This window comes from Megalops cyprinoides, chromosome 24 (genome assembly GCF_013368585.1).
Source record: "Megalops cyprinoides isolate fMegCyp1 chromosome 24, fMegCyp1.pri, whole genome shotgun sequence".
NCBI classification, from domain to species: domain Eukaryota; kingdom Metazoa; phylum Chordata; class Actinopteri; order Elopiformes; family Megalopidae; genus Megalops; species Megalops cyprinoides.
In genome coordinates, this window is record NC_050606.1 from 10,105,567 (window position 1) to 10,128,728 (window position 23,162).

At 37.9% G+C, this 23,162-nt stretch overlaps 1 protein-coding gene across 1 annotated transcript; it reads left to right on the forward strand.

Moving 5' to 3' along the window:
- The first annotated feature begins 5,981 nt into the window (after window positions 1–5,981).
- Window positions 5,982–23,026, forward strand: LOC118771540 (putative Polycomb group protein ASXL3). Its single transcript, XM_036519548.1, has 7 exons — window positions 5,982–5,987; window positions 11,368–11,485; window positions 17,917–18,080; window positions 18,851–18,947; window positions 21,323–21,428; window positions 22,350–22,674; window positions 22,922–23,026. The coding sequence occupies exons 1-7, from the start codon at window positions 5,982–5,984 to the stop codon at window positions 23,024–23,026; spliced, it is 921 nt and encodes a 306-aa protein (XP_036375441.1).
- Window positions 23,027–23,162: the final 136 nt, after the last annotated feature.

The following is a 23,162-nucleotide window of genomic DNA, read 5'->3' on the forward strand; positions in this document are numbered from 1 at the left end:
CTGTGGACATCAGGAATGCAGATTACACTCCATTGCTATTCATGTGCTGTTGTCCACTTTGTCTGAAAGTAAGAAGATGAAGTCAGTTAATTATGGAGCACAGTTGGGTACTCACCAGATTCAGATTTGAATGAGGGCATATTCAATGACAAGAGGTGTCAATGAATTGTTTGACAGCTGTGGTAGTAGATGTGTTATCCTGTTCAAGCGTTGTCAGGAGGATATTGTTGTGGTTTTGGTGGATGGGGACCATAGAGGCTCTGACAGTATGTTCTGAACAATCACAGTTTTTCTGTGTATACTACTGCACAGAGGTCTGTCCCAAAAATAATCACATAACTCACTGCCGTCTCTCAGGACACCCTCAAGAAGAGGTACCCCCGCATCTTCGATGCATGATGCTTGAACTTGAACCTTTCCAAATGGTTGTTGTAGATAAGGTGACTCTGGAGTCTGGTTTGTACATTATCAAATAGTCTCAGGCTGCCTGAGCTTACTCAAGCTCCTTCTGTTATTTGTTCACTTTGATTGTAGGTGCTGAATGAATTGTTTCAACTTTCTAATGCTCAGGTATATATCTGTATTAAGGGAATGCATTGTTCATGTAAAGTATTTACACAGTAAACAGACCTTTCCATGACATGTTACAATGTGCCAGAATTCTTTATAAACCAGTAGCTACTTTTAGTTTATATTTGAGCAGGTTTTAATTGTCAGACTTGGTATTGTTATAAATGGGTGCATTGTTTGCCGTGTCCATAAATCCATGCACATCTGAGGCATCCCTAGTTTCTGGTGTGCTTTTAATGGTTTTAATATTTTCAGCATCAGCTGTCACCATTGCATACGGAACTTTCACTTGGAAGGCTAATTGTATGGATCTAATGTCTTTTGAAATTGTTCTGTGTAACAACCCAGTAATCTTGACAAAGATGACAGCATTATGAGGGCTGAACTAAAGAGGAGTCAACACATTTTCTGTTTCTTTATTGGTTTCTTTTGGCTTAGGGCAGAACCCCTTGTCCGTGGAAAAATGTGTTACATGTGTTTTGATGAGTTGAAAATTGTATGTGATGCAATTTCTCGCAATACGTTGTTAGCGTAGGGTATTTACCCCCTTGACCACGGAGGCTCTGTTGGGACTACACTTTTCATTCGTGTTTATTTGTGTCAGTAATAGCCTGTTAGGCATTGGGGGTGGCGTTACATTAAAATATATACCCAAAAAAGGTTTGACTCAATGTTATTGAACTGCTTTGAAGACTTGAAAGGTTAGCCTTATCCATCGCTAGGTTATCATTCTGTGTTTCTGTTGATGCCGGTGGGAGTCTCAGCGCATTAAATCCTGAAAGTGTTTGAATAAATGAGGCCAACCTTTACGCAGACCGTCAGAACATCCGATGCACCGTATGGAAACTTTAGGTACGTTCTTTGATTCTTCACAGCACCTGTGCTAAGAATATCGGGGGGCTTTCATTTTCCATGCGGTTTTAACTGAAGGAAACGTCTGAACATACAAAAATGGAGGGTACTGCACTGCAGTAATTTACCATCCATCATCAGAAGTTGCCTGCAGTTGAGAGTTCTGTGGTTCTCGTGTTTGTTGTAGTTTTGATTTTATATTAAAACATGATGACAACTAATAATGCAAGAGATTAATAAAAATATGGGGCTAGGACTCGCGTTTTTGTTGGTCTGAGTGGATATCAGTGGATCCTAACACACATATGAACAGATGCTGGAGATTCTTAGTGTTTAGATGCCGAGAAATTCACACTGTTTAATATTATGAAATATCCTGAATTTAGGCTACAACAGGAACTTTGGAATAGCATGTAGGTATGCATGGCTATTGTGTCCTCAAATCCAATCTTTTGAAAATGCTGTCATGTATCATATAAGCAGGTCATACATGACGAATAACGTTCTGTTTGTGATGTATATGAAATTCAGATTTTTCTGGGTCAAAACCTCTTTGTTTCCCAGTTTTTGATGATATCCCATAATTTCTCCTCTCCATATATGACTTAAACCTTTGGAGAATACTGTCATATCATTTACCTGAAAAAGTCCTATCTGGATCAGTCTGTAGTATTGTAGTAATTAACAGAATTTGCTTCTAGAAGAATTAGCCAGAAACCTGATGTTGTGTAAAGATTTGTGAAACATTTTGCTCCTTGAAGAACACATATGCCATAAATACAAGTGCATGTGAACAGAGATGGGCCACAAATGTTCCTGTTAGCTGAACCAGTGTTTGATCCACTGTGGGAAGTATGTGTTTCCCATGGCAGACAGTCTCATTAAGGTCAGCATGATCAATGCAGGTTCTGAATTTTCTATTTCACTAGCACTGCTATTTCTGCGCAGCATACTGTTGGCTCTTCTATGGGGACAGTTATGTCCATGTACTCATTAACAGTATCTACTAGTCATTGTAGAACCAGGGGAAGAACAGATGGAGCATGTAGTATGGCTGGCACTTTTAGTGTAATTTTGAATTCTCCTTTCAATTTTCTGGGAGCTGGGAAGACTTGTGAGCAAATGAGTAGATGCATCTTTAATGCTGTTTGCTTATCTCAAAAGATGAAGGTGCTGTTGAGAAATCCATTGGATTCACTGTTTTTTTTATTATTATTATTTAATTTCCTCTGGAAATGGTACACTCTAAAACACCCTGTGACAATTTTATTGAAAGGATCACCTAAACCAGCAGTCCACATCAATGTCATATGCATTTGCACATTACATATAGACATGAGAGTTTACTACACTATCAGCATGTGTCAACCACACTGGATTGATCCGGACTTAAGACGCAGAAGTGCAGCTCTACAATGTGAGGCTTGGCTACACGCGTCCTGGATTTGTTTCTTGGAGTAGTGATAATGTGAGGAATTATCACATTGTTGTATAAAACAATGCAGCTGAAGTGAGTAAAGCCATTTCTGATGCTGGAGTGCAGCATGGTTTTGCGCTCACACTCTCGTTGTGTGTTAACGACAGCGTCTTAATTCAGCGAGGAGTCTCTCACATAATAGCAGTTTCCAGGGAAACTGTGGGCCACTTAAACCACTTATCCACATTTTATGTTTGCATTCATAAAAAAAAATGTGCAGGATTTGGTTTGGTATTCAGAAGGCATTGCTGTATCAAGGCTTTAAAATATAATGGTAAAGCGTGAAGTCGCTGGAAGACACTGCGTGACCACTGTTGCCAGTTCCTATATCGTTTGATTCAGATAACCTTGGGGTGTATGGCAAATTGTGTTGCTCATCAGACAAAAGAGGGCAATTTTCACTGTGAATTACAACCACTAGTCTCAGGGGCATGTGCAGTTCTCTTTTTTTCAGTTTTCCCAGAAGTCGCAAAGGACCTTATTGACCTATGCATATCCATGTTTTGTAAAAGAGCATGTTCACTGGACACTGTCTTGGCTGACATCGCTAGCAACATCTGTGAACACAGCAAGCAACATGGGATAATCAAAGACTTGATTTTTATTTGTTAGTGACATAAATAATGCTTCCCAGCTGTATTATATTTAGTTATGTTTACTTACAAGATAGCAAGCAAGCTAGAAACGAGGATGTGAGCTGCCTTTTTAGAAATAATAAATCAGTCACTGGTAGTTTATAGTAATAAGATTATAGTAATAGTAGGTGTAACAAAGTAATATAAACAAACTGGAGGATAAAATGATTTATAGTAAAGTTTTCTCACTAGCTAATGTTACGTCTGTAATGGATGGCAGACTTGCCCTAAATATTGCCCCACTTTCATGGTTACCGAGTTGTCTGTTTTCCCATTTATCAAACAGCCATTGGCTGTTGTTGGCTAGCTATTGTGCTCAATGATTTAATGATGATAGTTTGCATGTCAAGCATATTTAGCTCTGATAGCTAGAGCCAAGAGGGGAGTTATCTAGGTTCTGCTAAGGACTGTGTTAGATTGTATCCAGATGAGCTTTCGATATCGTTTTCAGGCACAGAAGTAAATGTTTACGATAAGTAAGACTTTCATTGCTATGAAGCTAACCTAAAAAGGGCCTCAGTTTGTGTGGTGTGCCGGTATAGGGTATGCCCTGCATGCTCCTAACTTTGCAAATGATATTTCTGCCATCCCAGTTTGAAATCAGGTTGTACACATGTATGTGAGGTGTGAGACCATGGGTGTAAATGAAGTGCCTAAGCGCTGCAAAAGCCAAAAATGCTTAAACGTTGTGAAGTGTCTAAGTTGGTGCCGAATGTGTATATCACAGTTCTGTACGTCTGATGTAGATTTTAATCTTATTTTTACACAAGAATGGATCTGAAGGAACAGATCCTTGCAGAATTTATGAATGTCTGATGAATTAAAAAAAAAACAAGTGCAACCACCACCAGCATACAGGTGTTGCAATATTAAAGTGGGGGCTTCTGTACCCATTTAAATGTGTGCCGTAGCTTTTTCCCTTTGGTTTTATCTTATTTTAAATTTATTTATAGCAACATCAGTCGTACAAAAATTAGCCACTTGTTCCCATGTGGACAATGAAAACATGCTGCTAAGTAAATTATTCAAGAGACAGAGTGTTTTTATATGCTGGTATCATTTCAGAGACTGCCATAAAGGTACCTGAAGATGTGTCTTCTGAGCAGGACTCCAGTGCCTCCATCACAGTAGTTGAAAGCAAGTCAGTGTCTTCCACGCAACAGCACACCAAAAAAGCTCTGAAACAGGTAAGTTAAGGTAAATTTATTTGTTCATGTTATCCAATATCACTAATTGTATTGACCAATCTACCCTCTACTGAGCCCCAAACAGATCTAATACTTTAAAACTAAGGCATTAGGCACATTGTCACATAAAGCATTTCAAAGTAAATATTTATGATGAATGTTGAATGCTACTTCAGAATTGTTTCGCCAGGTCTGTTTAAGATGGGTTGTGTAACAGATCTGTAATTGTAATTGCGCAGATTTCAAATGTATTGAACCATTGCTTTTCTCAGTGCCTTTTTGGAAGAGCACAATGGCAGAGCTTATTTAATTATAAACATTCTCTTGTCTTCAATCATAGCACCTGTTACCATTTCCAATGATCTTTCTTCCGAAAAGAAAAATGTTGCCGTATTGTTAGATTGACAGATTAGTGTTTTTATTTCAAAGAAAAATACTGTGAATAAATGTGACCCTTATGTTTTCTGGATTAAAAGTCATTATTTGTGAAAAATACATGACATTGCTCTACCCAGGTCTGTTAAGATTAAAGAGCAATGCGGAAAACTGGAGCTAAAGTCAGAAGTCAAAATAATACAACAGTAAGTTAACCCACATGGGGCATGGCACGAAATAAAAGAACAGAAGGATAAAGACGAAACCAGCTTGCTGCAAGCTATAATATTTCCTGTCGTCCCAAAATAAACGGTAGTGTGTCACTTGTGCCACAGCTTAAAACAGATGATAGCACAAATACAGAATAGAATGCAGCATTCCAACGATCTGTCTTCAGCTTGTCTGAACTATATCATTGCACATGTTCCGCATAGTATAAAGGAAATGCAAGGTGTTATTGTAGATGCAGCCCTTTTGTGATGGTATACTGGGATGCATTGAGGAAACAAATTCATTTCACAAATATCTTTACAGTAGTAAGGGGTTGCTTTTGTTCGATGAGTAGTATTTTTGTGGAACTTAAGGGAGATGGAGTTCAGTTTGAACTAATTCATTAGTACTGATAGCTGCAGAAGGTTTGCTGTCAAAAAATTCATGTTGTAACATGGTAAGATATACTAATTATATTATAGAAAAGTATCACATTACTTATGAAAAGTAAAAAGAAATACATTATTATGTGATAAAAGATTACACTATTACATGATAAAATACTGTTGTCATTTGCTTGTGTGATAGTATTATTTTGTTTTTGATCATTTTAACACGTGGCCTTTTGCAAAAGAAACTGTCACAATTTATGCCGAGTAGAGGACACTGTATACCATGAGGGTGAGTGCTTGAGTGTAAAATCATTAACCTATCTGGATTATATTACATTACATTACTGTCATTTAGCAGCTGCTCTTATACAGACTGATTTACACAGGTTACAATTTTAACCAGTTATACAGCTGGATATTTTCTGAGGCAATTGTGGGTTAACTTCCTTGCCCAAGGGCAAAACAGCAGTGCCCCAGTGAGGAATCGAACCAGAAACCTTTTGGTTAACATCCCTGCTCCTTACCACTACACCACACTGCTGCCTACTAACACCGATTCCACACTGAATCATGGGAACAATGTTTGTGAACCAAAATTTGTTGTAAGGTCTGTGCGCTTGTGTGTACGTAAGCAATAAAGCAATGATTTTCTTTCTTTTTATATGGGAGCAACATTCTTCAGTAGATAACTTGAGAAGTGTAGTAAAATTCAAACAAAAAAAAAATTATGTGTATGTAAATATGTTTGGGTATAGAATTTAAATGTGAACTCTAAAAAATATGTTCCAGAATATGTACTTTATGCTCTTTTGATGTCTTAACTAGCTGTGATCCTGGACATGTAAAAGAAATGATAGTGGTCACCGCAGACATGTAGGCCATACTGGTGCAATTCCCCTTGCCTTATTGACAAACCTATTGTGTTGTTATATGCGATGCTGATCTTGCATAGTGATTAATTAAAAAGCATTCAATAACAAAACATTTGGAACCCACTGGAAGCAATATTATTAGTACTTAGAAGAGGTCAGTCAAAAAACTTTCAAAGTTTAAAATACATCTAAAATAATGCAGGGTTGTATGTGAGCAGCCTAATCTTGTGCCATTGAATTAGAAAATCTGTAGAATTGCAGGAGGTGGTTTCATCAATTTTAACCAGAAGGTGGCAGATGTGTGCAATAATACAGAGGACAAATCATACAGAGGTTCAGCTGCTACCAGAAAAAAGTTTTAACATCAAGGATTTCGACCTAACCACCTGACGCTATCAAGAATTCATGGAAATTGGTCCCAAGGCTTACAAAAAATGTTTACAACTTCAACTTCAAACTTCAAAAAGGGTGCAACTTCAAAAAGGGTGCTAAATCTGCAGTTTCCAGTCAGATGTGGTGGCAAATTCTTTGAAAGGATTGCACTGAAATTTGGCAAGCCATATGTATTGTTTTGTCTTTACATCAGAGATTTACAAAACCATGAATGAATCATACTCATTTACTAGCAGGCAGTCCAAATTGATGGGATTATGGCACGCATACTGTGATATGATGCATGAATTAAAAAAGTCAAAATTGCCCAAAAATCTAACATGGGAGAAGTGTCATTCTGAAAAAGTTTTGTCTCTGAAAAGGATTTGCGTGTTATTAGGGTTTAAACATAGCAAATCCCAATCAGGTCTCATAGCTCTCCTGCCTAGCCACATAGCCTGTGGCGTATATGATGTGTCATTGTTTGGCATTGCCCTTTACCCATCTGCCAAATTTGTTCCAGTGGGCACGGCAGTAGAAGAGGCATGACACAGGAATGCTTGCACATCATCAGTGCCCAGCCCATTTTTATTAATTTATGATAATTTATGATAGTAAATAAATCCAGGATATCTTCGCTCACATATTGTCACTGACGTTTTCAAACCCTTCTCAAAAATTCAGCGATGAAATTACCCGTCAAAGCAGCGTTTCCACATTTTGAAAAGCCCAGTTTCGCATGTGGGGGCTGAAGTGTTGAGATTTAAGACAACGTTTGTATTCACTTGTATTTCCAAAATGAAATAAGAAATACAAACAGCCATGTATTCACACATTCATGTGCAAAATGACAGCTGGGTAATTAAGTACAGGTGAACATTGTGGACTATCACTTTCATTTTGATAAGCCACAAGATGTGTCCACAGGAAGACTTTGGTGACAAACAATTTCTCATTTTGATGTCTTTTTTGCATTTTTATGTGTGATTTTAGTGAGCGTTATTGTTTTTTTTTTTTTACACTAATCTCCCTCAGTGGTCAGTGGCAAGTCAGCTTCTTGTTTGTGGTTCTCTTCTTTATAGGATTGTTTTAGATGCTTAAAATTAAGCTGTCCCGATAACAGCTCCTCTCATTGTAATTATGCATGAATAGCAGTGTGCAGTGAAAGCCTAAGCCCAAGGGAAAAAAATATTCAATAACATATAATGTTTAGAGTTTTCTCTGCCACATTTACTTGAATAGCCTTGAAGTAATTTGTTCCTGAAAACACAGATTTTCGATGGTGTTATGTCTTTGCAGCTAATTGCTTGAACATTACACTTAAATATTATCCATGGTCTTAAAAAATTAGACCAGTGAGCAATGAGCTTGTAAAAAAAAAACTCTAATTAGGAAATGCTGTTGCTCACAGCTCTGAACAGAATATTGAAAACTCCTGTAGACATTTCCTCTTAATTCTGTCCGAATGTACTGACCCATGTGTTTATTCTGAAAATTGCAATGATCCAAACATTCTTTTAACAATAGGCTCTTTAATTAGGATTTGTAGACAATGAAAAAAATAGCATTGCCAGAGTCAAAGATGCCAGTGTTGCGAAAATGCGGTTGCAATCTGGTGCTTAGAGATAAAGATTTTCTCTCACTATTTAGTAAGCATTCCATACCGCCGCCTAGGACACAAAACTACAGTGAAGGTCTGTTAATGTATCATTATACTTCACACATTTTACCTCAGGGAATATTTTTCATGTCACTCTAGCTTCAGTTCCTTTTCTTTTTTTTTTTTGGTATTTTTTCTATCTGCCTTTTCCCTTTTTTTCACTCAACTTGGAATTGCCAAATGCACATTAGGTTTGTTCACCCCCCAATGCTCAGAATGGCATATTGAAGCGAGGCGAGTGCAATTCTCTGTTACATGTGGATGCAGCCAATGGCTATTATTCACCCTGCACGTTCCACAGTGCACCACAGCCTGGCAAGCCCCGATTGGAGGATGGGGTCACCCCTGACATCAGTAAAAGACAGGCACCTCAGAGGTCGTTAGGGGCTGCTGCAGGCAAGACATGAGGTGACCCTTCTGAGATAGCCATCCCTACCCCCCCCATGGAAGAAACTCCACTGCTGTAGGTTATCAGACATTGTCGACTGATATTGCCACTGGGTTAGAAACCGGGCCGTAGGGGTCAGCCTGTGTTCGTTCCTAGGTAACTAAGCAACTCAGAAGCCACAACAGGTTAATTTCTGTCATATTATTACATTTACATCAGATTGTTTCTTTAAAAACCAGTGGTCATACAATGTAAATTCAGGTAAAGTCATGTTTTAAGCAAAATACACTATATGGACAAAAGTATTTAGCCACACCTGTTTTTCAGGGTTTGGGCTAGGCCCCTTACTCCAGTGAAGGGCAAACTCAATGCTTCAGCATACCAAGACATTTTGGACAATGCTATGCTTCCAACAATGGGCACAAATTCCCACTTAAACACTCCAAAATCTTGTGGGAAGCCTTCCAAGAAGACTGGAAGCTGTTATAGCTGCAAAAGGGGGTCCAACTCCATTTTAAAGTATATGTATTTGAATACAATGTCATTACAGTCCCTGTTGGTGTAATGGTCAGGCGTCCGAATACTTTTGTCCATATAGTGTATGTCATATCATTCTTTTTTACTTAAATTGTGTGTTACCCTGTTTATTCTCAGCAAAAATATTATACAGTTAACATGGAAACACACTAACAAAACAAGTATTAATAAATAAGTAAATGAAATTAAATTTATTTCTCATGTACATTTATATCGCCTCAGTGCCGTTGCTTGTATTCACACAAGATGACCTGACACACTTACCTGGTATAGATATGTGCTCTGTTCACACTGTTCACATTTAATTCCTAATGTAAGGGGATCACATCTGGTCTATGGATGTGCACTTTGCAACTTTTCATGCCAGATTTGTTTTGAAAAGTATGTACTACATTGCTGTTTACAGTTGCAAAAATTAAAATGTGCCATGTGTGCTTGGAAACATAATTTTGGTTCATCTTTGTGCATTTGTTTTCTCAGGGATGAGATGTCTATTATGTTTGACCTTTCAAAGCAATGGGGGTATTATCATTGCCATTAGCACTAACTTTTTACTGTTATTCAAAGATATAGCACATGAAGTCATCACCAGGACAAACATAGTCATTATTGGCAGACGAGTAAAAGAAAAATCAATGAACAATTTTAAATTCACGATAAGAATTTAAGAATGGAGTGGTTTTATCCATTCAATGTTGATTTAACATATTTATTACAACAAGCCAACAAAAAACTCACATCAGACAAATATTATTATGTACTCAATCCAATGGTTTAGTAGTAATTTTTTCTCAACGTTTTACCAGGTGGATGCACGATTAGTCAAATGACTTTAACTGGGAAGTAATGTGGTGGCTGCCGCTGTTCATGGAAAAATGCAAATCAAGGTGCAAATTGCCTTCACTTAAAGAAATTATTCACAAAACAGCCCTTTTCTAACTGGGACAACGCAGCAGGGTGCTTAATGAATTTCAGTTTGGCAGTATTTGCACGACCAGATACCAATTGCAATCTTTGCCCTCAATCAAGTAATTTAGCTGGAATGCTAACAAGCTTTAACCAGTTCAGTGGAATCCGAAACAGCAATAGCAGGGGCAGAAGAGAGAAAGCTGTTTTTATTCCTGACCTTTAAGCATTTTTTTCAGACAGGCAATTCGAGTCAGAATCAGGCCCTATGTAAAGATATCTTTATCTTTTTATTGCAAGCAGCTCTATGTGATTTTGAATAAGAATCAGATAAATTGACATTTATTCCTGTAGAATGACACTTTCTACTTTAGTTCAGAGAACTTTCAAAGAAAGTGCTGTTCAAGGTAGAGAACAAATTAACTGTCCTCATGGGGACAGGGGTATGTTTTGATTCAGAAAGTTAGGGCTTCTCCTCATTTTCAAACCTTTTCTTTTGTGTGTAGTGATTTTTCAACATTGGAGAAAGTTGATTTAAAACCTTCTCAAGTGAATATTTATATTGTATGATTCACAAATAATAAGTGCAACCGTATTGATTTATGTCACCATTGTGCATAATTTAACTTTTTGCTTTTCCCAGAAAAACAAGCCTGTATGTTTAATTTTGTTTGCTATGAGAATTTTTGACTCATGAAATCTTTTATGATTCGCATTTTTTTCCAACATTTATTGGGTCTACTTCATTAATAAATGTTGTCGCCAATTTTGGTGTGATACATGTGTTCATATTGTTTTTATTGTGCTTATATTATTATTTTATTATGCCCTTATGACATACATACGTGCACTTGCTATTCCCTTAAAATTTGTCACGCCTTTCAGGCTGTTATCCTCGCGCGATTTTCTCACAGTCACTGTGTATCTCCCTCAGGCTCTGCGTCAGCATCAGAAACGCAGGAACGGTGTGTCGGTGATGGTGAACAAGGCTGTGCCTCGTGTTGTTCTGACTCCTCTGAAGGTCTCTGACGAGCAGCCTGAGTCTCCGTCAGGTAATGTCCAGGACGAGAAAAGTGCGCCATGTTTATTTTGTCTTGTTATATTACATTCCACTTTGATGGCCTTTAACATGGAATTTCAGTAAGTGTCCTTACCGTGAACGTGAGTGTTCAGAAAGTTTGTTATTCAGTAAGGCAATTATTAAGTAGAAGCAATCTGCTTTTTTGGAAATTCTTATGGGGAAGTGTATACTGACATTAATCGCATACTCATACTCAGGGTGTGAAAAATGTTCAGTTTTCACTTATGACACGCATATAGCTTTTCAAAAACAATCAGAAGGCATATCAAATCAAATCAAAATGGAGCCACTATGCCTTGCCTGCAAAGCAAGATCAAACTCATTTTGATATATATTTCCTTTTTATTTGCTACATACATTTTTTTTCAAGACAGTCCATTCGCTGCAGTGCAGTTGGTAAGTGATAGTCATCTTATCTAATGAGACAGAATGGTTTGTTCCTGCATTTGTTGGCCACCGTTGGGCAAGCTGGCAGTCTCCCAAAGCCTGGTAGACCTTCAGGACCTTGGACAGCAGCAGCCTCCCCGACAGGCGTGCCCACCTGATGCTCGTTGCTAATCGACCCGGCTGTTGCTCATTGCCTTCATTATGACGTTCATAAAGGAACTGCCTGTGGTGCCTTTGAATGAGAGACCAAATGCATCCGGCAGGTGTGTGTAGGCCCGCCATGTTACTGGCAGGGAGTAACAAGCTTTTATTTGCCTCCTGGGGGAAAACTGGGACATTTTATGCTTAAGTATTTTCTTTGTTTCCTTCTCGCGGTTTAACCCATGGATGGGCAGTATAACAGCCGCTGGTCGTTTTGCTTACCTTACTTTTAATGAGGGGGCATTCCTTTGTTCGAGAATGGCACCAGTGGCTGCAGCATGACTTTCCTGTTATGCTTCAATTGTGTTTGTCTGCTTTAAGTATTTGTTTACCACTGTGCTATTGTATAATCTAAGAAACATCTTTCCGCAAAAATGCCCTTACTGTTATCACATATCATTTATACCAATGGTGCAGCGCACTCTATTTTTATGAACCACTGGAGAGTAGAAGTGGCTACACGCTAGGGGTGGAATTATTCCTGTGCTATTGCAACACCACACTAGTAAGAATAAAGCAATTTCGATATTAGAATTGCTAGCAATATGTAATATATGCTAGCCTCCATCTCTGATAACCTGCATTTAGATTGCTCTGGTAGAAATTGCCTTTCAGAAAAAACTCTTGTTTGTGGGTTTGTGAGTATTGTATCATATTTTTTCAGTCTTTTTACTGTTTGAATTAAATTGCCTTTTCATAGTTTATTCAGGCGAAATTTGCTCATGGTGCCAATGACGATTTTTTTGGCTGGTCGTTGAACATTTGGGCTTGTGCTTGAAACTCTATTCACTCTGTGATTTCCCAATATTCCGAAATCGTTCCAGGAATCTCTTTCAAACCTCTTGAATCAGGACAGCCGATAGTGTCCATAGGGTTTTGTTCAGTCCTTGCCACCAGTACAACTGCCACAGTGGCAGGGCGACCTAATAAGGCTGTTCAAAAGGGCACGAATCATGTGAATATGTTGTTGTAAAGACTGTTTTCCAATTGTCAGAGCGGGCTGAAATTTCACTCTCGCGATCAATGACATCTGACTCGCACCCTGCTGCATTTTAGAGAGGAGCTGAAGGCGACCTGCATGCAGTTGTTGATAGAGGGAGTCGGGGCGCAGAAGTCGCATTTGAGCCTCTATCAATTTTAAATTTGATGTTGTGGTTACGGGTGAGGTGAGACCGGGTGAGGTGACCCACGGCTTGTCTCTACCTGCCCCACGGGAACCCAGAAATGCAATTTATGTCTCTTCTTCCTTTAGGAGTTCTGACTCTGCTGGATGCAATCTGCAGACAGCCACAAAGTGACCCCTCTTTTGACAATTTCTGCCCACAGCTTCTCTAGCTGAACATCTCTGCCTGCTATGTGGCCACTTTCCACACCAGGCACATTGTTTTGTGTAGTGTTATGTGATTTTTTTTTTTTTTTTTTATTCTAGTCTAGTGTAGTGTAGTTTTCTGTTCAGTCCTAGTGTTGTGTGCCTGTTTGAATGTTTGTCCAGGAAGGATAGATGTATATTACTGAAATACATTTTTTGCGATTTTGGTCGATTTTGGCCACATTTCTGTTTTGCATCATAATACGAGGGTGGAATAATTGGGTGAGAACATAAACACAATATAAGTACTGTTTGCATTGGAGGGTGATATTAGAAGCAATACTTGGAATGCGGGAAAATCGTAAATCGTAAAATTTCCCAATAAAAACATGTTTAGAGTTTTCATATGTAATAAAAAATTTACTCAAATAACCGGTGCCATTGTAAGATTGACATGGTAAGCATATATTTACATTACATCACAACTGTTCTGTCATGCTTATTTGCTAACATTGTAAGCAGTCAGTTTTTTGAGCGCTGTAACTCATGTCCTCCATAGTAAGGACTCCAGCCTGGTGAACCTCCATAGAACCTGTTATTAGACCACGGGTAATCAGTCAGTCGATTACCAGGCCTCAGTCCCTTGGAACTTCTTCATTGTATTCAGCGACTCTGTGTCTCGGCTCAGAACGTACCCATTTGATATTACCTTTTACTCCAGCTTGCAAAGTGCCATGAAGTTCAGACTAGATACATAATATGATATAATTTTGTTTTGTAATATGGTATTGCATCTTTTTCAGGTACTACCCCAGTAAACAAAATCATAGCCTTGGGTCATGTCTGTTATCACACAAAATTTATGCCTCTAGCAGTTAGTGGGCACCTGGCATTCTGTAACTCCAATCAAAATTATGCCTAATCAAGATTAAATGCTTTGAGGAAAAACTGCCATTTTGTCAGTTTAAAATCATCCATTTGTGGACCTACTGGCCTAGCCAATGGAGCATACTACTAAACAACTACCTCTCTATAAAGTGTTGTTATGGTGCAACTATTCAAATGGCATTTACTTCTGATCCATCCTCATTCTGCAAAAAGCCATCTGTCATTTGTTTTTCTGCAGAAGTTTATTTAGTCTGCCTCTCCTAGACAGATGCAGCTGTATATTTGTTACACAAGATGCTACAGGGTTCTGAGGCATGTCTACAATATTGGTTATTGTCATACGATTGCTCCATCCATTGTCCTTTACCCTGACAAGCATCTTCAATTGCTTATATAAATAGGAAAGAAAACACTTAGAGGAATAAAAAATATTACATTTTCAGGGTTCTGCTTTTATTATGATTCCCCTGCATATAACCACATTCATCCCATGATACCCCCATCCCTAATAATACTTTTAATAATCCCTAATAATACTTTTTGTCACATGTGCAACCTTTAAGTTGTTAAAAAAAGTGCTTATATTGATAACAAGAACAGTCCCACCATAAATTCCAAAAATATTGCTGCTTTATGGTACAGCAATGGCCAAAAGCTTTGCAATGCTATGAATATCAGCTTTGCAGTGGGATTTAGGAACCAAGGATAATTCAGAGGATACCAACAGAAAAACTCCTTTTCGTGTTTGATAGAAGCATGTTTAAAAAGAACAAAAACATTTTTTTCCAGGGTCAGAATCTAAAAAAGGGTTTGGCGATAGAGAAGACTCAGAGAAGAACATGAAGCATAGTCAGAGATCCCAGACCGGCAAGCAGATCAGTCAGCACCTTAAGAAACTCAAGAAGTCTGGTCTGGGTGAGTACCGTCTTAACATTAAACAGGCTTCAGTGAAATCACACACATGGCATAATTATGCACACGCAATTCATATTGGGCCAAATAATAATAATAAACAGGTTTCTGTATCTGTTTGTCATGCATGTGTTGAGTTACATTCACCTTTTGTACACAGAAATGGAAATTAGCCAGAGGACACCAGGCGTAGAAGCAGACACAGCAAATTTAAATTCAGGAAGCAGAGAGAACACAAAATTAGTTGCTAGATCAGATATTTGGAGTGTTCCACCATCACATTATATCATCATCCATCAGGTTTGGTCAAAGTACAGTACCAGTTAGAAGTTTGGACACAATTTTCTTTCTTTATTTTTACCATTTTCCTCATTTTAGAATAATAGTAAAGGCATCAAAGCTATGAAATGACACAGATGGAATTATGCAGTGACAAAAAGTGTTACAAACAAATCAATCTTATAATTTAGATTATTCAAAATAGCCAAAAAAAAAACTTCTTTTGGAAAGAAATTCATTCATGGGCATCAACTTCACAATTTGTGTTTGTCTAAGAAACAAATTTCAAACATTAAAGCATAAGTCTTTAGATCAAAAACATCTTTGAATGCATCTTAATCATGTGCGTTCAGACTCTTGACTGGTACTTTATGTGATTTACCTGGCAGTGTATGTTCCTGCTCCTAATTTTTCAGTTTACTAATTTGGCTAGAATCAAATTAGAGTAGGCACAAACCATAAATATTTAATTTTTTTCAGTGCTGAACACGGAATGCTGTAGGCTGTGCCACTTATTCCCTGCATGAAAATGTAACACACCTGCAGTAAATGAACAATTTAGCACACCTGCAGGTGGGTTCTTAGCAGAGGGGCATATGAGGCCTAAACCAGCTTTTCTGGTGGGAGGTGTCTGAACCAAGCTTAGCGACCTGGGGTTTTTTTTTGTTTTTTTTTTTCTTCAGTTTGTTGAGTTGACGTTGTCTGGTATGTTCTGTGCACCTAGCTCAGTATGTCTGCAAACTCTTCTTAAAATAGCATTCAGCACCATGGACAATGCACTGTAAAATGAAAGCTGTATCATATCAGTTCTTTTACAGCTGACCTGGTCGTGCCTGGTTTTCAGACCTCTTAAAACAGTAATAAAACCTGCAATTTCTGCTTGCTTCGGTAATTCACAAGAGTTTTATTATGCATTAAAGTGCACTATCCCATTCCATATTTTGCACCCTTACAATCACAATGCCCACAACTACAGTGGTAAATAAATACTAAATTATAAAATGAAAACTCAGGAAAATCATTTCTCTTGCATGAAAACTGTATTTGGCAGTGCAGTGTGTATTGGGCAGTATGGATTGTATCACATGCCTTCTGAATAAACAGGAGGTTTTTTGCTGCTTTAGGAAAGTAATGGTCATATTCAGATACAGACAATGGTGTTTTCCATACCACCTTCACTATCGCCCCACCTCCTTCTCCCTGCTGTGAGATCTTTTAGCACCAGTTTACTTTCATTGTGTCACTTGGTGATCTCTATCCTACCTGGGAACTGGGAGGGAATCCATTAGTGACCTGGGGGACCTGCACACCTATAGACCTGCCCTGAAATTAATTGCACCATGTGGCTCTGGTACACATACACTGTGGAGCTATTGCAGCTATCAAGCTGTCACAGGTGGTTTGGGAGATACATGAAAATAAAATACGTTATTCTTTACACCATAGACACATTGACACATAACTTTGAGAATTTTCCCTGCAAATAAACCTGTAAGATGCTGAAATTCTGTACAAATAGGTGTAGGAGAGTTGGAGAGGATTGATTTCTTCAGCTATTAAACCCTTTAACCAGTAGGGCAGGGCAAGTATTCACTGCAAGATGACATACTGTGCTTCTCATGTTTGCTGGCATATATGCTAATGTGGATACACCTGCACTACACAGTAGGATGCACCTCAGCTGAGGAAGTGTGCATAGTCAGTGTGTTAAAAGTGTTTACAAATGTTTTTTAACGCTTTTATTAACCATAGTCTAATGATGCTTCTGGAAGATGTGTGACTATGTGAGTGAAAAGATTTTTTTAACGTGTGTGTGTGTATGTGTGTGTGTGCGCGCGTGCGTGCGTGCGTGCGTGTGTGTGTTCATATGCAGGTACATGACTGAAAGATATGATTATGATTCATCTGTTTTACTAAACATTTGGTTGTACTATTAAGTGTGCTGCTGTGCTCTTCAACCTTTTTTCCTTTCATTTTGATTTGTTTGTTAGTTTTAGAAAGTGTTTACTATAATGTAGGGAATGTTCATAAATTACCTTAATAGGGCATTTAATGTGTTTTTCGTGTGTTCAAATATACATTTCCCATTAATAGTTGAATTAAATTAAATTAACTATTAAATAGTTATTGGCTGTTCCCAGAAAAATAATTCTCTCTTAATTCCAGTAATAAATAAATGAATGTGAACACGAGGAGTCCTAATATTTATTCATGAGCAAAACTGTATTAAATGTTACATAAAAAGGCAATATTTTAGCCTATACTAGTATCCTGTACAAGGTGCTAGCAATTGCAACATTTTATCAGCATAGTAATATGTGCTTTTATAAAATGGTAAGCAACATTTTTATGCACTTTGATCGATTTATGTGCTTTCAAATGCACGCATTTACAACTAAGTCAACCGTTGCTGTTTTGTATTCTAGGCCATTTTAAATGGACGAAGGCAGAAGATATTGACATTGAAACTCCAGGGTCTATATTGGTAAACACTAACCTGCGGGCGTTGATCAACAAACATACCTTTGCATCCTTACCTCAGCACTTTCAACAATACCTCCTGCTTTTACTGCCAGACGTAGACAGACAGGTAAGCACGGCTTCATCCGTGATCAAGGCGCCCCGCCTCGGCTCAGGGGAGACAGCGTGCTGCTGTCTCCACCAACATTCAGTGTTCTTCTTCCCCCAGAGATTGCTTCACAAAACTGCCGCATCTTTTCGAAAGCGGAACATTGTTTTGCGTGTGTGTAATGGGCAGATGCCCTGCTCAGTTGGTGTGTTAAGACTTTGTGTTGTAATGCATGTTGTTTTTGGGATGTGTGCTTAGCCTTGCTTCTCAGGTTCGGCATGTTTGTTGCATTTCCAGAATTTTGAACATAAAAGAATGAGGCTACAGAGGGTCAACTGACAGGAATTTTGAAGCCCTGAGCTATTTAGATCACAGCCATTATTTGCATTACAGCATAGTGAATGTGAATACATTTTGACAGCAAATCAAATTTACAGTCAAAAGTGTAAATTCAGTATTACTGAGGTAACCTGTATACTGCTGTAGAATTCATCGTAATCACAAAAACATCACACTATATCTACAATTTCCCTCATGAAGACACTGTCGTAAGCGTTCATCTATGGCCTACTGAATTAAGATGTAGATCTTCTGTTAATATCTCTGTATGTATATATGTATATATATATTTATAATTTTCAGCTGTAAGGACAAGATTACTAGCAGCCAAACATAAAGACTAACAGCAATAATTTCTGTCTGTTATACTCTAATGCAATCAATTCCAGTTAGAAGCCATGTTTTTTTAGATGATCACTTTCAAACTGTCATACCCCTGTTTCGTTTCTCAGATGGGCAGTGATGGAGTGGTTCGTCTCAATACTTCAGCTCTGAATAATGAATTTTTTGCTTATGCCGCCCAGGGTTGGAAACAGCGGCTAGCAGAAGGTAGGTTGGAACTCCACTTTTTATTTTAAAAGGTGTTGCCAAGCAACTAGACTTGATATCAAAACAGATTCCAAAATGTCACTGAGCTTGTTGTAATGGCATGCCTTAGGTGTGCTGTGATTTTATATGAAATAAATTACATTTTAAAGACCCCATTTAGCTATGTGTCAGATGTTCATATTGTGTGCCTTCATTGTACTCTTCGCCTGTGTTTACCATTTGAGATGATTTAAGACATATGCAAAAATGCAGTGTAGGTAATTGTCATTTGGGGGGGGGGGTGTCGCACAGATGATTTGCCTTCGTTGTAATGCTAAACATTTTTTTTCATGTTTTAAACAAGACATAGTTGGCACTGCAAAGACTTGACTGAATAAAGAGGATGGGGATGATGGCAACATTGTTAGGTTTAAACTACTCAGAAAGAGTCAAAGAAAAGAGACGGGGTGGCCTGGTACATAGAAGAAAACCTAAATTTGCAGGAAATTGCAGGAACTAACCCAAAGATGTTTGGGTTTAGTTAAGGGAAATGGAGAAGGGCATTAATGTTGGAATGTGGTGTAGGCCATCATGCTGACATTGTAACCCTAGTAGTATGCTCTATGGAAAAATGAAAAAGTAAAAATGGAGAGACATTATTATTATTGGCATTTTTAATAGGTGGTTTTAATGTCCTATTTATTAACTGTGAGATTACGTCTGGACAATGACATTTTAACAGCCCGTCATTGCTGTGAACTATTTTTTTTTAACACAATTTGTTACCTCTCCTAGTAACAGTCACATCTTGACTTTTTATTTCTTAATGATTGAATTGAGATTAAGTAATCGTGAATTAGTCACATTTGCTCTGTATTAGCAAGTCAAAGCCTCCTCCAAGAGCACACTACCTACCACTGCAACTCTGAGAACTCTACTTATAACCAAACAGTTGCAGAACCACTCTAAACATTCCAAACTTAAAACGGGAGCCTTGGACTTGATTTATTTTGTAAGCGCTACTAGAGAAAGTGACTGAATTTATTATGGGGACAGTGGCTACAGCACAGACAAATCAGGCCTAATTATACTCTTGCAGACTGTGACAGCTGCAGCCACAATGCAACTATTATTGTCACCATGGATAGATATTAAGTACGTGCAGATGACACACCTTCATTGTTTGGTGACATGTTGTCCAGTATGATTTCTGTTTGTGAAGAATAAGCTGGTGAAACGCTTTGTAGGGATTCCTGTACATCTATTTGAATTATGTCACATGTCTTGTTCTCTGAGCCTGCCAAAACTCAGGGCCCTCTGATGTTGCAAAATTTAATATTGTTTAAATAGTAGTTACAAAGCCAAAGATTATTTCTGTTAAGTATTAATTAAAAAGAAGACATCAACATCCAGCAGGTGGCAGTGACATTCCCTGTGCTGTAATACTTTAATGTGATTAAGAAAAGTTGTATTAAAAAACTTTTTGTACACACATTATCCCCTTTATTTTTAACTTTATTTTGCTCTTTTTGAAAATAATATCAAATAGGATTCAATGCCAATATCTGATATCCAGTAATCAGAATTTCAATAGTCATGTGGTTTGTCTTATACATTGGGGTTGATGTCATAATTTTTCTACCACTTCAGATAAATGTGATGAAATTTTTTAAAAATTGGTAGGTTTGTAATATGTCATAGCAGGAGGTATCATGTAGATTTTGGTATTGATTACCCTCATTGTGGCACCATGTTAGACCACAGTATTTCTAAAGTAATTTTCCATATTGAATTTTTCAGCAAAGATTCACCAGACTGCTGTTTCACAAATTAAAATAGTGGTTTATGGATTTTGGATTCCTTTCTTTATTTTAAAGATTGTGAAGACTGTGATTGAGAAGTTTTGGCTTTCAGAGATGTAGTTGACTATTGCTTTCAAAAGCAGAAATGTCGCTCTCTGCAGCATCAAAAATTAAATCACAAAATAATCACAATTAAGATTATTATTTACATCATAGATTCAGAAGAATGACATAATATAACAAGAAATTTCGTTATGTACTTGTCTTTGTATGTAAATGAGGATTATCAGAATGATACATATTTAGAAATTCTTTTCTTATAACTTCAGAGCACCAAAGAGCTTGATAAATGAAAATATATTTGACACTGGGAAGGTTAGCAAGGTTGCTCAAGATTAAACTATTGATTGATTGCAGTTACAATATCTTAAATGGGGTTATTATTGTTTTCCTCAATTAATACAGAATTGCTATGACATTTTGTAATTAATCTTCATCTATTTTGATCTCTCTACAAAGGTTCATTCTCTTACTTGGCGAAATGCAATTTATTATTATTATCTATTATTATTGTTTTTACTTTTCTTTTTAAAGGTGAATTTACCCCAGAAATGCAACTGAGAATAAGGCAGGAAATGGAGAAGGATAAGAAGACAGAGCTATGGAAGGATAAATTCTATGAACCTTATTATGGACAAAAGTAAGTATGGAATTACATTTCTCTGGTCTTTTGAGTGTAAAAGGTAGGGTTTTTCTTTTATTTCTCAGTGTCTGTAAATGAATTCTTAGAATTTGTCTCAGAGTTTTTTGTAGTGTTAAAAAGTCACTGTAATCATCATTATCATCCTAAACTTATACTCCTTTAATTACTGTATCTGTTCACTTTATAAATAGAGTTGTGAAAGGTAGAAGTGAAAAAAAACTACAGTGAAATAATTAAGGCCAAAAGTGTTACAATCAAAATTGATTAAGGAAGAGCTGAAGAAAGAAAGAATTTAAAAATTACAAAGGGTAATGAAAGGAGCTAATGCTTAGGCAGAGTAGCATTAAATAGTGAAGAAGAATGAAGACAAGGTAAGCAGCCCAGCTCTGTATTAGTTAATGAGTACAATTAAAAGGTAGATATCACACTGACATCTCATGACACTGACAGTTATAATTGTATTGTGTAACTCTCCACAGGACTAGCTCCTGGTTATTATGGACCCTGAGCAAGATTGTTTGTTCTTCTGGATAACAGAGGGTGTTATTTAATTTCATTTGAATGAATGACTTACTTGACATTTAGTAATGAAAGATTTTGATAGACCACTACATTTAAGTGCTTTAAGTATGCTAAGCCTTCCCCTTGAAAATGCAAAGAAAGAAGGAGGTACAAATCTTCCTGGACTGTGGCTGTTGAGGACTGGAGTTTATGGATTGGATCTGAGCCATTGCATTATTACATGCCGTAGTAGTGATTCAGCTGCACTGCTGCCATTTCTCACATAGTCCCAAGATGAAAATCAGCCATTACCAAGAATAAGATCTCAAATGCATGAGGGAAAAGAATGTGTTGCGCTGTCCGTGTGATGTTGTGTGCTTCCTTTTGTAATTGTTTTACTTGCTCTGTTTTTTTCAGATTAGGTATAACAGAGGAAGACTCGGTGACACTCACTTCTGTTCAGAACTGTATAGAGGATGAGGAAGATGAGGAAGGAGTCCCGACAGCAGTGACAAGCGTCCCAGGACCAGGAGAAAAAGAAGAAATGAATACGACCGAAAAGGTCCATGTTTGTGAGAAAGAGGAGAAGACAACATGCAACGTGGAGATAACTTCCAAGTCCATAAGTGGACTTCTTTCAGAGGATGTGCTGCTGCCTGGATTCCCTGACATTACTGTGGTACAGGAAGAGATTGCAGAAGAAGTAGACTCAAGTAGCTGTGAGTACCTGGGGGAGCCAGACGTACAAGAACCAGAAGCTTCTGAATATGTTGACAACCGTACCTCGAAAACTGAGGGAAAAGAAACAACAAACCTGCCGTCAAACAACTTGACGGTTATCCCACAGCAAATTCCCTTGAATGTTTCTGATGAGCCTTCCCAAGAACAAACAAATGAACCTGAAGGTAAAGAAGGAGAAACATTAAGGGCCACTCAGCTGTCAGCTGCAGATATTTTGGACCAAATTTCCCCCACTCCTGTTGAATCAGAATGCGAAAGTGGTGATATGCTATGTAAAGACAGAGAAGAGAAGCTGTCCCCTAGCGCACCCCAGCACACAGAGCAGATTGCCCCTCTGGAGGTCGAAAACATAACCTTATCCGCTGAAGTTAATGCTAAAGAGGACCTTGAATTCACAGAGGAGTCTGTACCGAAACTCTTGATTCACAATTCACCACACCCGCTAGTGGCAGAGCAGACTGAGACTGAGACAAACACTCACCTGCTGAC

Excerpts from the sequence above, each read along its gene's own strand:
- LOC118771540 (XM_036519548.1), top strand. Across the intron at positions 11,486-17,916 it reads GCAGCCTGAGTCTCCGTCAG|GCCATTTTAAATGGACGAAG; the intron begins GTAATGTCCAGG and ends TTTGTATTCTAG. Across the intron at positions 18,948-21,322 it reads GAAACAGCGGCTAGCAGAAG|GTGAATTTACCCCAGAAATG; the intron begins GTAGGTTGGAAC and ends TTCTTTTTAAAG.